Source organism: Neomonachus schauinslandi, chromosome 16 (assembly GCF_002201575.2).
Source record: "Neomonachus schauinslandi chromosome 16, ASM220157v2, whole genome shotgun sequence".
NCBI lineage: Eukaryota > Metazoa > Chordata > Mammalia > Carnivora > Phocidae > Neomonachus > Neomonachus schauinslandi.
The window spans coordinates 6582238-6597987 of NC_058418.1; the positions used below are offsets into that span (position 1 = coordinate 6582238).

At 57.7% G+C, this 15750-nt stretch overlaps 2 protein-coding genes across 5 annotated transcripts in view; both read left to right on the forward strand.

Annotated features, from left to right (window-relative positions):
* The first annotated feature begins 342 nt into the window (after window positions 1-342).
* AKT1S1 (AKT1 substrate 1) lies at window positions 343-9282 on the forward strand. 4 transcript variants are annotated; one of them, XM_044921974.1, is made up of 5 exons: window positions 343-352; window positions 4392-4777; window positions 6539-6616; window positions 6700-6869; window positions 8211-9282. In XM_044921974.1, the coding sequence occupies exons 2-5, from the start codon at window positions 4399-4401 to the stop codon at window positions 8352-8354; spliced, it is 771 nt and encodes a 256-aa protein (XP_044777909.1). In that variant the 5' UTR covers window positions 343-352; window positions 4392-4398; the 3' UTR covers window positions 8355-9282. The 4 variants fall into 4 exon arrangements, with proteins under 4 accessions (XP_044777909.1, XP_044777908.1, XP_044777910.1 ...); XM_044921973.1 differs by lacking the exon at window positions 343-352 and adding an exon at window positions 955-1007; XM_044921975.1 differs by lacking the exon at window positions 343-352 and adding an exon at window positions 1082-1100.
* Window positions 9283-10535: 1253 nt separating this feature from the next.
* Window positions 10536-15750, forward strand: part of LOC110577692 (polynucleotide kinase 3'-phosphatase) — a 6053-nt gene continuing 838 nt past the window's right edge. The window contains exons 1-12 of the mRNA XM_044911357.1: window positions 10536-10627; window positions 10888-11051; window positions 11697-11743; window positions 12088-12387; window positions 13271-13350; window positions 13434-13491; window positions 13583-13690; window positions 13951-14022; window positions 15075-15123; window positions 15221-15291; window positions 15371-15463; window positions 15541-15637. Coding sequence (XP_044767292.1) covers window positions 10901-11051; window positions 11697-11743; window positions 12088-12387; window positions 13271-13350; window positions 13434-13491; window positions 13583-13690; window positions 13951-14022; window positions 15075-15123; window positions 15221-15291; window positions 15371-15463; window positions 15541-15637 — 1126 coding nt within the window. The 5' untranslated portion in view covers window positions 10536-10627; window positions 10888-10900. The remainder of the gene's footprint in view (window positions 10628-10887; window positions 11052-11696; window positions 11744-12087; window positions 12388-13270; window positions 13351-13433; window positions 13492-13582; window positions 13691-13950; window positions 14023-15074; window positions 15124-15220; window positions 15292-15370; window positions 15464-15540; window positions 15638-15750) is intronic.

Consider the following 15750-nt stretch of genomic DNA (forward strand, 5'->3'; position numbering starts at 1 on the left):
ACCATCTTTCAGATGGGGTGGTTGAACTTGAACCACGAGGGTGTAAGTCACATGTCGCATATGGCGAAGGTGGAGCAGGCCAGCGAGAGTGCGCAAGCGCAGTGCTGCTCCCCTTACCACGAAGTAAACAAGGGGGAGGGTCCAAGGGCTCCACCCCCTCGCCCGAGCTCTCGCCGAAACGCCTACTTCTTTCTCCATATTGTATACTGGCATCGAAGCCAAGGAGATGCCATTTTGCTCGAGGGCACTGCCAAAGCCTGTCAGCTGCGGCCATGTTAATGCGGGGCAGTCCCATCTCTTTGAGGGGCGCGACAGCGAGGTCCTGGAAAAGAAACGGGTAAAGGGAAGGAAGGTGAGAGGAGGTGTACGTCACAAAAGGTGCTGAGAGACTTGGGTTAACGGAATGAAGCCGTCAGTATCCCCGGGAACGAAGCGGACCCAGTCGAATTCCTGAGTCACCTTCGGGAGGCGGCGGTCTGGGCCGCCATATTGAAGCCTGGCAAACCGAAGCAAAAAAGTTGCCATATTGAATCTTTCCCACCCTTGGTGCTGAAGGGGGATAGGCTGGAGGGAGAGTCCATATACATTTTGGGCAAGTGATGCCAGCTGGTTGCCATGTCGTTAATGGGCACTGCTTTCCTCCACTTCTGTGGAAAAGGTCGACGATGGGTGAGGGGCGTCAGGTCGCTGGCCTTAGTTTACTGTGGTCCTGAGAGTGCACATTCCGATGGCCGTATTTCTTGGGAAGAAATCGAAATGGTTCTGGCTTGTTTCCGAGCAAGCTGAAGCCTTTCTTTCACCATCTTTCTTACGGGCACCGTGCCGTCATCATTGCCCCACTGTGAGCCGGTGATGTTCCGGTGGCCATTTTGGTCTCGGGCGGCCCGGATAAGGGAGGCGGAGTGTGCAGGACGGAGGAGGGCCAACCACGCGGAAGTGACGCAAGGCGCCGCCATGTCTTTTGAGGGCGGCGACGGCGCCGGGCCGGCCATGCTGGCTACGGGCACGTGAGTGGAGGCGGCGTTGTGAACAGCGGTGTGGGGAGGATTTGGCCGTCCGGAGGAGAGGGGCCCTGGGAGGGCGAGTCGCTCGCGGGAGGGGTATGGCCTGCGTAGATCAGAGGACAGAGATCTTCCAGCGACCCTATTCTGAGCGCTGGAAAGGGGTCGCCCGCGGGAACCGTCGTGTCTGACCCAAGGCAAAACCTAGACAGCCTTATCCTCCGGTCTCCAGACCCACTAGGATCCTTGCCTTGGTCGTGGACCATGTCCACAGGGTCTGGGGGTTGCTCGGGGGGACTCGGGGCACCCCTCACCCGTCCAAAGGCGGGACTTCCGGTCCTGACCCCCACCTGGGCGGGATTTCCTGTTTTCTTCCTAGAGAAGTGGGTCTTCCCTGGACCCCCGGCCGAGGTGGGAAGGAGGTCTCTGAGAGGTTGAGGAAATGCCCAGACGTTCATCTTTACCCTGGCTATGCGGGGTGTGGGGTGGAGGGGCATCCTCGAGTTTCTCCCACTTTGGGGCTGGGGGAGGGGCACTGCTAGTTTGACAGGTGGTTGGAAGGGGGCTTCACTAGCATCCCTCATTCCTTGGCGGACTTTGTCTCTTTCCTCACCTCTTCCTAGAATGATTTTCTTCAGTTCACCTGCTCATCTCATCCTAAGAGGCCAATTACCTTAGCTCTCCCCTCCCCCTCCTATGGGGGACAAGTCTCACCTCTCCCTAATTCTAAGATCCTCAATTTGGGGGGCTGGGGAACCCTCCATTCATTTCTGAGCTCCTTAGAGGGTACAGGACTTCCTCCAGCAGCTGAAAGGGTGGAGTCTCCCCTGGTCTTGGCCACTTTACTTTTGGAGAACTAACTCCAGAGAGCCCCCAGGCCTTAGCAGAGAGGTGTGAGTTGCCTTCCTCCTATTTGCCCAGGCCTCCTTCTTACAGTGGAGGGACCCTCACACCCACTCAACCCCATTTCACTCTTTTCAATCCTGTAACTACTCTGAGATCTAGGCCAGAGAGTTTAATCCTGATGTCCCAGGGATGTGAGAGCCCCAGGCCTACCACTGCCAGGCTGTGTGACCTTGGGCCAGTCATTTCCCTGCCCTGAGCCTTGGTTTCCTCCATCAGCTAGGGGGGACCCTGAGCACCTCTCAGTTCTGTTGGATTTTGGAGTCAGGCAGACAGCAGAGTCAGCCCTGCTTTGATCCATTTAACTTCTGGGCCTTCTGACCACTACCTGAGGCTCTCTGAGTCTCACTTTCCCCAACTGGACATAAACCTTTCCCGATAAGGAAGGCAAGATGGCATTTGGGATTAAGAACAGGCTCTCCTCTCCAGCCCTATGACCCTAATCAAAATACTGAATCTCCCTGGCCCTCAGTTTGCAACTGTGAAGTGGGGTAATAACAGTCCCTCCTTCATAGGGTTGGGGAGAGGTTGGGATGAAAATGGTGATGACCCGCTTGCATCCCTTGCCTGGCCTGTGGGAAGTGCAGTGTGAATTTGCTATGGAATCTGTCAGGAATGGTTGTGCTCTTGCTGCATGTGGCTTCCAGCATGGGCTTTGTACTCCATGAGCCTTGCTTGTCTCGTTTGTGAGGTAACAGCTCCCACCTTACTGGGTCAGGTAGGAGGTGAAATGACAGGTGTGGGCTCCCTACACGGAGTCGGTGCTCAGCAAACACTGGCTCATGTGATTATGAGTTGAAAAGGGCCGGCGATTTGAAATCAAGCTACACATGACCCTGGCTGGACTAGAACCTTGCTTGAATTCCTCCAGTGACGGGGTGCCCCCTACCTCCCTGAGGAGGCTCCTCGGCTTCCCAGCAGCCCTGGCTCAACCACTCTGGTTTACAGGAAGAAGAAAATGAGGCACAGAGAGGGCCAGTGAGTGGTCCAAGGTCACACAGCAGGTTTGAGATGGCAGGAAGCCAGCCCCCTTGCCCCTTGCTCTTTTCTCTCTCTCTTTTTTAAGTTTGTTTGTTTATTTATTTAAGTAATCTCTACACCCAGTGTGGGGCTCGAACTCACAACCCTGAGATCAAGAGTTGCATGCTCTTCCAGTTGAGCCAGCCAGGCGCCCCAGCACTTTGCTCTTTTCATCTCATGAGGAGATGCATCCAGCAGATTGTCTGCTTAGGGCCAACCTGTCCTGGGGCACAGATCCCTGACCTTGGGGAGCTCACAGTTTGATGGAGGAGGCAGACAGAGGTACAATTGTCATAAGCTCAAGGGACAGTGAGCTATAATGGAGGTAGCCCAGGGCATTGTGGGTCTAGGGAAGGCATCTGATCCACCCTGGAGGCTCAAGGACGACTTCCAGAGGAACTGGCAGAACAGTCTTGTAGGAAGTACAAAGCTTCATGGATGGAGTCAGGCGCAGAGAACAGTTTGTACCCATTTTCTGCCTGCCACCCTGCGGGGCAAGGCTGGTGGCTCAGAGATGAATCCTACAGGCTCACCCTCAGGCGGCTCCGCAGTGGCTGGGGAGACAGAGATGGATCCAGACAGTCCTCCCCAGAGAGCCCTGTGCTAGAATGGGGGGATTCTCAGACACTGTTGTAGTCCGAAGAGGGGGGACTGACCCGATCTGGGGTGAGGAAAAGCTCCTTCCACACTAGGGTGAGAGAAAGATTGACAAGTAACTAGATGACACGTGATCTTGACTGAAGGCCTCAGGCCTCAGAAGTTTGGAAGACTGTGAGGCTGAGGGGCCATGACCTTGTCCTGGGGATACTAGGGAGGGGCAAGGTCGGGTGCAGTGTAGAAGGATCCCCAAGGGGCAGCGCACTGCCCAAACTGGAGGCTAAGAGGTTCAGGAAGAGGCAGGCATGATGGTCCAGCAGAAAAAGAATGCTGGCCATGCAAATCATTTCAAATCTCCTAGAAGCCACATTAAAAAAGTAAAAGGAAAACAGATGAAATTCATTTCCGCCATATATTTTATTTAGCCATTATATCTGAAATGTCATTTCTTCGACGCGTAGTCAACAGACTGCTAGGGAGACCTCTGACATCCAACTTCTTTGTACTAAGTCTTCAAACACCAGTGTGGATTTCATACTCACGGCACCTCTCACCTTGGACCCGCCACATCTCACGTGCTCCTTAGTCACATGCGGCTGGTGGTTCCCATATTGGACAAGGCAGGGCCAAGAGGAGGGACCGGGGCTGTTGGGACAAGGTGGAGCAGGAAGGATGGGGCTGGAGGGTTGGGGACAGGGCCAAGAGGTCCGGATGGGGAGGAATTTGGGGGAAGGGGCTGAGCTCAGCTGGGACAAGGTGGCCGGGAGGGATGGGAGTGGCGTCTACGGGCAGGTGGACGCCTGGGGGCCAGGTTTAGCCCGTGCAGTCAGTCCGCGGGGCCTCAGCTCTCTGTCCTGCTCTGCCCTGCAGGGCGTGGATGGCGTCGGGGCGCCCCGAGGAGCTGTGGGAGGCGGTGGTGGGGGCCGCTGAGCGCTTCCGGGCCCGGACAGGCACGGAGCTGGTGCTGCTGACTGCCGCACCGCCCCCCCCACCCCGCCCGGGCCCCTGTGCCTATGCAGCCCACGGCCGTGGGGCCCTGGCCGAGGCTGCCCGCCGCTGCCTCCACGACATCGCCCTGGCCCACAGGGCTGCCGCCGCCGCCCGGCCCCCCGTGCCCCCACCAGCACCACAGCCACCCAGCCCTGAGCGGAGCCCACCTCGGCCTACCCTGCCCAGGGAGGAGGACGAGGAAGATGAGGACGAGCCAACAGAGACTGAGACCTCTGGGGAGCGGCTGGGTGTCAGCGATAATGGAGGTGAGAGAGGCAGGGGCTGGGGAGGCTCTTGGCTTGGCAATTTGTCTCCAAGGTCGGTTTTCCTGGAGGGGTGGGACTTGCCCGTCTCTGAGCCCTGGTGTTTTGTGGCAGCCGCAATCTCAAAGAACCTGGGGGCAGGCTGGTTTGCCTGTGCCTCCCTGTGTGACTTTGAAGCGGTCACGGCCCCTCTCTGAGCCTGTATCCTTACATGTTAACCTGGGCCCAGCTCTGTGCTGGGAGGTGCCAGACACAGACACAAAGCAGCTCAGGCCCTTTTCTTTTTTTTAAGAATTTATTTATTTAGGGCGCCTGGGTGGCTCAGTTGGTTAAGCGACTGCCTTCGGCTCAGGTCATGATCCCAGGGTCCTGGGATCGAGTCCCACATCAGGCTCCCAGCTCAGCAGGAAGCCTGCTTCTCCCTCTCCCACTCCCGCAGCTTGTGTTCCTGCTCTCGCTGTCTCTGTCTCTGTCAAATAAATAAATAAAATCTTTAAAAAAAAAAAAAAAAGAATTTATTTATTTATTTATTTGACAGAGAGAGAGAGGGAGCACAAGTAGGGGGAGCAGGAGAGGGAGAAGCAGGCTGCCTGCTGTAAAGGGAGCCCGATGAGGGACTCGATCCCAGGACCCTGGGATCATGACCTGAGTCGAAGACAGATGCTTAACCAATTGAGCCACGCAGATGCCCCTCAGGCCCTTTTCTTTTCTTTTTTTAAGGTTTTATTTATTTATTTGACAGAGAGAGAGAGCTAGAGAAAGAGAGCACAAGCAGGGGGAGTGACAGGCAGAGGGAGCAGGAGAGGGAGAAGCATGCTCCCTGCTGAGCAGGGAGCCCGAAGTGGGGCTCAATCCCAACACCCCAGGATAACAACCTGAGTCAAAGGCAGACACTTAACTTACTGAGCCACCCAGGTGCCCCCCTCAGGCCCTTTCCTTGCGAGACTCCCAATCTGGCCAAGAAATTGGTAGTCCTGACGGGAGGCAGTGCCCTGTGGAGACCATGGGGTTGAGACCTGAGCTGGGAGCTTGAGCAGAACAGGCGTTGTTTCCAAATCTGGGGCACCTCATGCTTGTGAGAACAAAGATAGATGTTACAGAAGAATCAGGGATGCAGGCAACAGCTTAAGGAAGCCAGGGGGGAAAGCAACTGGCTGTCTTGGAGGGGAATCCAGAGGTTGGATGCTTCAGAGACTGGACTATAACATTAGGGCTTTGAAGAGTGATTAGCAGTTTGCAGGGCAGGCTCAATAAGTAGGACTTACTCATTTGTTGTTACTACTAACGCTTGCTTCTTCACTGGAGAAAACCTGCATAGGGTTCGGGGCACAGACTCTGGAGCCAGGTGGCCCAGGTTCAAATCCTAGTGACATGGTTATTAACTGGGAAACTTTGGGCAAGTGATTTAACTTCTCTGTGCCTCGTGGTCCCCATTTATCAAACAGGGATCATAATCGCCTCATATTCGCTCAGTCTGTATTTTGAGTCTTTCATCCCAAACAGATCTTGCAGATTTCATGTTCATCCAGCCAGTTGCTTTCACCTGGGGGTGTAACAGACAAAAACTGGATTTGTTTGTGCTGATAACCAGGCAGATAACTAGGGGAAGGGTGTTTGAGGCAGAGGGAATAATTCCAGAAGCCCTGTGGCTTGCAAGGGCCTGGCCGATGCAAGGAGTGGGGAGGCGGTGGGGGTGGCTGGAATCCAGAGCACATGAAGAGCAGCAGGGACCCAACTGGCCTGGGCCACTAACACCATCCACAGGGCTCTTTGTGATGGACGAGGATGCCACACTCCAGGACCTGCCCCCCTTCTGTGAGTCGGACCCTGAGAGCACAGACGGTAAGTGTCCCAGGCTGTCCCCACCCCTGGGGGATACTGGGATAAAGGCAAGGACGGAGGCTGAAGTCCACGCTCTCTCCCAGATGGCAGCCTGAGCGAGGAGACCCCTGCTGGCCCCCCAGCCTACTCAGTGCCCCCAGCCTCAGCCCTGCCCACACAGCAGTATGCCAAGTCCCTGCCCGTGTCCGTGCCCGTCTGGGCCTTCAAGGAGAAGAGGACAGAAGCACGGTCATCGGATGAGGAGAATGGGCCGGTGAGGAGCAAAGGGGAGAAGGAGAGGAGGGTGGAGGGAGGGACTCAGAGCCACTTCCTCCAGGAAGCCCTCAGGCATGGAAGCCGCATTTCCTAGGATTGATCTTGCCCTCCAACTCATGAGGCAGGTTTTTGGGCCAGAGCCCTAAAGATTTAACTCCTGCAGCCTTAAATTGTACCCCAGTGCCTTACAGAGAAAGTCTCTTCTGGGTTTTTAGGAACAGCTTCATTTATAGAATACCTGCTCCAGGTAAGGCACAGGTGTTTTGGTATCCCCTCCAGAAGGGGAAACTGAGGCTCAGAGGGGTTAGATCACCTTCTTTCCCCACCCTGCATGTTCCTGGCTCCTCCTGGAATTTGCCCCTCCCCCACCTCCTCCATTTCTCCCACACAATCCTACATGTGGCCTTCCTGGGCTGCCCTGGGTGGCTCTTCATCGCCCAGCACTGAACCTCCCTGAGGCACAGGGACTATCTGTGACTTCCCTGAGACCTCAGCTTGGAAGGGGCAGAGCAGGGATTGGAACCCAGCCTCCTTTTGGAAAGGAATTACAGACTGCAAGGGAGGAGGCCCTGGGGTCCCGCGGTCCCCCTCCCTATGGTGCGTCTCAGTGGCCACATGTTGGCAGCATCCATCCGCAGCTTCTGTCTGCGTTGCCCCTGGGGGAAACCCAGTTAACGTTTGAGGCCCAAGCGGTGGGGGTGCTGGGCTGGTCTCTGAAAGGGCGGAGCCTCTCCCATTCTGCTGGAAGCCAGACCCAGCTCAAGGTGTCAGGCCATAAGGGAGATCGCACTAGTTGCTGGGACTGGAGGCCAATGTGAAAAGGGATCCTTTCCCTACAGCGCCGGCAACACGGTAGTTCCCAGTTCTTGAGAAATCACTGTGCTGATTGTCTCAGACTCCGTCATCAGCCCCGCGTTTGAAAGGGGAGACCGAAGCCTCTGGAGATGAACTGCTTGTTGACAGCTAGTCGGTGGCAGAGGCCTGATTGTTACATGACTCAGTGCCAAGCCCAGGCCAAATCCTTAGACATGACACCCTCTGGGTGCACACAGCCTTGATGGTCAGCAGAGAAGCAGCACTTCCGCTGTGTAAGAAGGAACTGGAAGGGCAGTGGGACAGATAGCTGTTCTTGCACATAGAGTCAGGCCAAGAAGGGGAGGAGGAGAGGGGCAGGAAGGCTTCATGGAGGAGGTGGTGTTTGAGTTGGGTCGAAGGATCCTACACGGAGCAAGTCAGGGTAAGGGGCCTTCCTGGCTGTAGGCAAAAAGTGCTGGGGCGGGGGTGGGGAGGGGGAGGAGGCGGGGCCGCAGCGGGCGCTGACCCCGCCCCGGTCCCGCAGCCCTCTTCGCCGGACCTGGACCGCATCGCGGCGAGCATGCGCGCGCTGGTGCTGCGGGAGGCCGAGGACACCCAGGTCTTCGGGGACCTGCCGCGGCCACGGCTCAACACCAGCGACTTCCAGAAGCTGAAGCGGAAATACTGAGGCCCAGGGAGAGCGCTTCCCGGCCCAGCGTCCGCCCCGCCCCACACTGCACGCCTGCCCCGCCCGCCGGGGCGGGCCAATCCGAGTCAGACCCGGGACCGGCCTCTCAGGTCCCCGGGGCCCCAGGATTGCCCCCTCCCTGCCAATTCCCGCCGTCCTTCCAGCCCACGACCCCCTCACGCGCTGAGGAGCGGGACCTATCTCGTTTCCCGATTGGGTCTGTCGCCGCTTTCTTTGCCCGGCGACAGGTTCTTTCGATTAAGGGATTGGCTCGCTCCCAGATCGGGGCGTAGCTAGTTTAAAGCCCTCACGGGGGTCAACTGTCGTTTTTTTGCCTAGCGACAAGGGCTTTGCTCGCGCGGCATTGGTTGAAAGAGAACAGCCAGGCCACAGGATTGGGTAGTGGCAAGCCTGTTCGGCCTAGAGAATGGGCAACTCCTTCATTTGATTGGCTTGAACCCAAAGGGCTTGACCAATAGCCCGGGAGTCGCCATCCCATCCTTCCTGGGTTGTCCCGCCTGATTGGCTCCAGTCTCCTGAGGGCGTGGCCAAACCTTCCTCTGTGCCCAGGATTGGCCTGCGGCCTTAAATTTACGTTCTTTACACTACAGGGACTGGGGTCGTTTTTGACCAAGTCCTGACTACGTGCCCCTCTGCCCCCTCCCAGGGACGGCCCCATCCTGTCCCTGCGTCTTCACACCCTCTCATTGGTTCCATCCCACAACAGCCTGCCAATCGTAGTCCGTCCTTGCAGCCAGGACGGCACCAGCTCCCGCCCCTCTCCCCTCACCCCCACAGGTGCCTTAAAGGGCCCTCGTCCACCCAAGGTGGGGGGCAGGGGCCCTCGCTCTCCGGCCCTTGTGTGGGGGAGAGAGTCGTGGGTGGGGATCGGGAGTTGGGAGGGGTGGTCTGAGATTAAAGAGTTTTACCTCTGACAAATGAGTATAAAGTATGTTCATTCAACACTTTCTGAAGCTGAATGAGCAGCATCTCATTGATTTTTCAGTGCAAAGATGGGAGTTGGAATTATTGTCCCCATTTTACAAATAAGAAAAGAGATTCATGGGGTACGAAGGGGGGTATTCCAGTCCTGTGTGACCATTGATCCCCAGTTTTCTGGGGGATGAGTTGGAATGTGAATGGTCTTTAAGGAATCAGTGCTCTGAGTCCACATAGTCCCCGGCAAAGCCAGGAACGTCCAGCTGAGGTCGGGAGTTTTCCGCTTAATATAAGAGCTGAAGGTTGGAGAACAAATGGCACCTGGTGCGAAGTCTGGGTTGGGTCAAGTAAACCTGGAATCTTACTCTCCCATCAGACCACCACCGGAGGAATGCTAGCAATAGACAAGACTTATAGGGAGAGCTACCAGCCAAATACTTTTTTATTTTTTTTAAGATTTTATTTACTTATTTGACAGAGAGAGACACAGAGAGAGAGGGAACACAAGCAGGGGGAGTGGGAGAAGCAGGCTTCCCAGGGAGCAGGGAGCTCGATGCGGGGCTGGATCCCAGAGCCAAAGGCAGACGCTTAACGACTGAGCCACCCAGGCGCCCCCTCCACAGCCAAATACTTTTATAAAGTTATTTACATCTACTAACTCCTTTAATCATTCTAGGAACCCCATGAAGTGAAAACGATTATATCCTCTTTAAAGAGAAAACTGCAGTATTGAGGGACAGGGCTGCTGTTGGAGGTGGAGATTTCTTGGACTGACGATCATCAAATGGAAAAGAAGTTTCTCCCTCTGTAACTAAGGAAATGAATTTGTTAAGAATTGAAGGTGGAGGGGCGCCTGGGTGGCTCAGTTGGTTAGGCGACTGCCTTCGGCTCAGTTCATGATCCCAGGGTCCTGGGATCGAGTCCCACATCGGGCTCCCGGCTCAGCGGGAAGCCTGCTTCTCCCTCTCCCACTCCCCCTGCTTGTGTTCCTGCTCTCGCTGTCTCTGTCAAATAAATAAATAAAATCTTTAAAAAAAAAAAAGGTGGAACGAGGAAAATCTGTGAACAGAGGACCCACCCTCCCCGCCTACTGGTCGGAGACTCCCATTGCTGCAGGAGAGATGAAGGTCAGAGCAGCCGAGGGACCCAAGGAGCCCGGGTCTGAGAGGGGCGGGGCTTCTGTCGTGGGAGGAGCCAAGGCCCTGCCCCCTTCCATAGGGCGAGTCATTTCCGTCCGCCGAGGAACAGAGAAAGCAGCCGGCGGAGTTGCGGGCAGAGAGCATCGGGCAGGAATTCCCTGGTCGCAAGTGGCAAGTGAGCCCCGGTCGGGCACGGTGAGCGTGGGGCCGAGCCGGGGGTGCGCGTGAGGTTCTTGGCTTTTGCCCTGGAACGTTGGGGTCCGGGCTCGCCGCGGGACTGAGCGAGGCGTCGTCGCCTGGGAAACGGCGCGAGCCGGCGGCCGGCGAGAGGGTGGGATTTCCGGAGCCTTCAGCGGAAGAAGGGAAATTCCTGGTCTGGGGGGGAGGAGGCGGGACTTCCTGTAGCAATTTGAGGACGACCTGCCACTCAAGCCTGTTTACCTACTTCCACTTAGGCTGGTGCCCGGGATGGCCGAGGTGGAGGCCCAGGGCAGCCTGTGGCTGGAGAGTCCCCCTGGGGGCGCGCCCCCCATCTTCCTGCCCTCGGACGGGCAAGTCCTTGTCCTGGGCCGGGGACCCTTGACCCAGGTTACGGACCGGAAGTGCTCCAGAAACCAAGGTGGGCGGGGCCGGAGCAGTAGGGGGTGTGGCCCGCTGCTGGAGCGGGAACACGGTGTTGGGGCAAGGTGAACAGCCAGTCCAGTAAGGGAGCTGCTTGGCCACCGGGCGGGATTGCGTGGTGTAGCTAGTCCTGAAGTTGGTAGGTGCCCGCTGGGGAGCATAGGAAGAGAAATGTTCTGTCCCATCTGGAACTAGCCAGACCCCTTAGTGGGGAGGGGAGGGAGCCGATCCCGAGACGAGTTGTCAGGCCACCGTGAAGGTTTGAGTCAGGTCACGACCCTTGCCAAGGCGAGAGCCGATCCTATGGTGAAAAATACCTGTTGCTAAGCAGGGCTGGGTGGTGACGGGCGAAGCCGAGGACCTGCCTCTAGCCACACGCGTCATTAAGGAGAAGCCAGTTCTATACGGAAAAATGCCCGCCCTGCCCCTAGGCGGGGCCCTGCGTCCCAGGCGACCCCGAGGCCTCTTACCTGACTACTGTCTGTAAAGGAGACAGCGGGTCCCGTTTAGGAAAAAACTGCTTTCCCCTCCCGAATGGGTTGTATTGTCCCCATCATGTGGCCTGAAGCTGGCCATGCTCCCCAGTGGGGGGAAGGCAGTCGCACAACGATGCACATTCTGACTCCACCCTCTCAACCCTCAGTGGAGCTGGTCGCAGACCCCGGGACCAAGACCGTGGCAGTGAAACAGGTACCAGTTCCTCAGCAAGGCCTGGGGGTGGCGTTGGGGAGGAATGGCAGCCCAGCAGGGACCAGGCCCATTGGAAAAACCTGGTTTGGAGGGAAGAGGGTGTGGCCAGTAGAGAAGAGCCGCGGGACTGCCGCTGCAACGGGTATCCATCCACATTTAAAACTGGATGAGCCTGGACGCCTGTAACTTTTCCACATCCCTGATTGGTGGTACACAGTGAAGAGGCGGGGCTTACAGGTCTGATTGGCAGGTGGGGAAGGGAAGTCCTTCCAGGTGGTCTTTAATTAGAGGAGGTTATGGGTGGGGGACGCAGCCAATCCCAGCTCCTCCCTCTCCCTTTGCAGCTGGGAATTAACCCCTCAACTGCTGGGACGCAGGAGCTAACTCCTGGGTCAGAAGGTTCTCTGAGTGTGGGGGACACACTGTATTTGGTCAACGGCCTCCACCCACTAACGCTGCGCTGGGAAGAGGTCTGCACGCCTGAATCCCAGCAAGACACTCCGCCCGGCACCCCTCCGGTGGCTCCAGACGTGGCAGAGGATGTTGAGACGCAGAAAAAGCGGATGCGGAAGTCCTCCCCCGGCTGGGAGAAGTTCGAGAAGCTGCTAGTGTTTACTGCACCTGGGGTGAAGCCCTGCAGCAAGGTGAGGGCCAAGCCGAGGGAGCCACACAGACTGGGGACCCCCCGCGCAGGTTCTTCAACCTCTCTTAGACTCCACTTTTTTGAGAAGTGGACCTGATGACAAATTCAGGGGTTGTTGTAAGCCTTGGGGGAATCGATGTATGTCTGCGCCTGCCTGACCCACCGGAACCCCAGCAGTGATGACCACCACTGGAGCAGGGCTCCGGAGACCCGAGCTCACATGCCATCACTCCACCTGCTCCAAGCCCCACTGGTCTCACCAGTAAAATGATGAACCCGTGAAAAGCATGTGACACAATCCCCGACATGTGGTTAGCACCCAAACAACTTCACTCCTGTGTTTATTTTCACAGTTAGCCTTCTGAGGTGAAGGCCAGGGGAGGTGCGTGAGTAGGATATGAACCCCATTTTAAAACTGCCAGACCCAGGGGCTTAGGAGGAATAGGAGACGGTACAGTGAAGCTTTTAGGCTTTGCACTCAGGTGGCGGGGACCCATCTTTTTTTTTTTTTTTTTTAAGACTTTATTCATTTATTTGACAGATAGAGACACAGCGAGAGAGGGAACACAAGCAGGGGGAGTGGGAGAGGGAGAAGCAGGCCTTCTGCTGAGCAGGGAGCCCGATGCGGGGCTCGATCCCAGGACCCTGGGATCATGACCTGAGCCGAAGTCAGACGCTTAACGACTGAGGCGCCCCGGCGGGGACCCATCCTTGCCATGCCTTGCCCTTACGTAAGATGTGTGGGCTCTCTGTGACTCAATTTCCCCTTGGGTGACAAGCGAGTGGTAACGTCTCTACCTTGCAGGGGTGATGTGATGCAGCCTGTGAGTCCAGGGATTGGAGGCGTAATGGGGTTGCTGTTCCTCTTTTCTTGCTGACGTCAGGTGGCCGGCTTTGATCTGGATGGGACCCTCATCACCACACGCTCTGGGAAGGTCTTTCCCACTGGCCCCAGCGACTGGAGGTGAGAAGATGCAGAAGAAGGGGGTGAGTGGGGGGCCCCCCATGGGGCCCCAGGTCACCTTGCCACTTTCCCACCTGCCCTAGGATCTTGTACCTCGAGATTCCGCATAAGCTCCGGGAGCTGGATGCTGAGGGCTACAAGGTGTGTGTGCTTTTGTGCGTGGTCACCAGGCCGCAGGGCAGACTGGGGCCCTGGGGAGGAAGGCACCAGGTGACATCCATGTGCTCCCCAGCTGGTGATCTTCACCAACCAGATGGCCATTGGGCGTGGGAAGCTGCCGGCAGAGGAGTTCAAGGCCAAGGTGGAGGCTGTGGTGGAGAAGCTGGGGCTCCCCTTTCAGGTGTGGCTACAAGGGAGTCTGAGGGCTGTGGAGGTGGGGGGATGGGGACCCAGACAGAGGCAGGGATGGAGATAGAGTGAGGGACAGGGAGGAGGGAACAGAGACCCAGGGAGAAGGCAGAAGAGTCAGGGGGAGGTGGAGGGGCGGGGACCCCGGGAGCTCTCTTTGGGTTGGTGAGGGTTGGGGTAGCATCCCTGGGACCCATGAGCCCTTGAAGGATTCCGGGAAGGAGCCCAGGACGGTGAAACTCCCGCCCACAGGTGCTGGTGGCCACACACGCCGGCTTGTACCGGAAGCCGGTGATCGGCATGTGGGACCATCTGCAGGAGCAGGTGAGTGGCGGTCTCCCCGTGGCTCCCCTCTTCCCTCACTCAGCCTAGCTTCCTCCCTGCAGATCTCTGGTATTTGGCCTCCTCCTTTCTCTCCCTCCCATCTCCTCCCCTGGTCTTTGCCTCCTGTTTCCACCTGTCCCATTCTGTTGGTACGCGAGGGCGGCGCTTTTCAACCCTGGAGGTCAGAGTGGTTGAGTGACACATCAGTCATTCATGCGTTCTTTTGTGCTGAGGGCTACAAGGTGTGTGTGCTTTTGTGTGTGCATTTGTTCTGAAGCTCGACCGCTTCTTGAACTGAAGGTTAGTGTACAAGACAGACCGGCTGGGGCACTCACATACCTATGAGGGCGCAGGCGATAGACGCACAGACTGGGGTGTAAAATAGTGGGAGGGATGAAGCAAGGGAAGGCAGGGTTTACCTACAGTGGTCAAGTAAGGCCTTTCCCAGGTGCCCTGGGAGATCTGAAGCTGGTGAGGGAGGGAGCCATGTGGGTAGCTGGGAAGAGTGGTTTAGGTGGGAGTAGCAGCAAGTGTAAAGGTCCTGAGGCAGGGCTGTGACTAGTGTGTCCCGGGACCATGAAGAGGCCTCGGTGGCTGGACCGGAGTGGTTGATGGGGTGAGGGTGGGGCGTGAGGTCAGAGAGCTGCCAGGTGTCAGACCAGGTGGGCCAGGTGAGGCCTTCCCTTTTACCCAGCGGGGGAGCAAAGAGGGTGCTCAGGCGCGTTAGGGGGAGAGGAATCTCCGGAAGTAGGAACTGGCGCCCTCTGGTGGCCGCATGGGGAACAGATGGGTGAGGGCAGAAGCCAGGAGCCTGGCAGCCAGGATGGAACAGTCCAGGATCCAGGTGGTGGCAGTGAAGAGGGGTGAGAAGGGGCCCGATGGCAGAGCCAACAGGACGTGCTGATGGGCTGGGGCACGGAAGGCCAGAGGTCAGGCCTAACGCAGGGCACGGATGGAGCTGAGCAGCCCGGGGCACCCGTTAGTGTTCTGGGGGAACAGATGCGGGAGTGGGCTCCTTACTGCCTGCGGTCTTGTCACCTGTCCCTCCCCAGGCCAACGAGGGTGTGCCCATCTCCATCGGGGACAGTGTCTTCGTGGGAGGTAAGGACCCAGGGGTGGGGAGAGTATGTGGGTCCCCCAGGGCCAGCAGCTTGTCCCCAAGGTCACTGTTGGACAAGGGGGTGTGTCTTCTGTCCAGATGCAGCTGGACGCCCAGCCAACTGGGCCCCTGGGCGGAGGAAGAAAGACTTCTCTTGTGCAGACCGTCTGGTGAGGCCCCTGTCCCCTCCTCACCGGGAGCCATGTCCCCACCTTGTCTGACACCTGTGTCCCTCCGACCCCCACCCAGTTTGCGCTCAACCTCGGCCTGTCCTTCGCCACACCAGAGGAGTTCTTTCTGAAGTGGCCCGTCGCCAGCTTCGTGCTCCCCACCTTTGATCCGGTGAGGCCCTCGGGGCGGGAGTGGGGGGCACGGGGGGATGAGGAGGGGGTCACACTCGTTGTGCCCGCCCCTCCCAGAGAACCGTCTCCCCCTCGGGGCCGCTCTACCTCCCTGAGTCCAGCTCCCTCTTGAGCTCCGACCCTGAAGTGGTGGTCGCCGTGGGATTTCCTGGGGGTGAGACACCCTGACCCCGGGCCTGCAGAAGCCCCCTCGCGGCTCTGGGTCCTGGGGCTGCCCCTGATCCTGCCCCCCCCCCCCCCCCCCCCCCCCCCCCCCCCCCCCCCCCC

Bases quoted from the DNA above. Each gene is read 5' to 3' on its own strand.
- AKT1S1 (XM_044921972.1), top strand. From the start codon at position 4,112: ATGCGGCTGGTGGTTCCCATATTGGACAAGGCAGGGCCAAGAGGAGGG. The intron at 6,617-6,699 runs GTAAGTGTCCCA...GCTCTCTCCCAG, and splicing joins GGACCCTGAGAGCACAGACG to ATGGCAGCCTGAGCGAGGAG. The intron at 6,870-8,210 runs GTGAGGAGCAAA...CCGGTCCCGCAG, and splicing joins CGGATGAGGAGAATGGGCCG to CCCTCTTCGCCGGACCTGGA.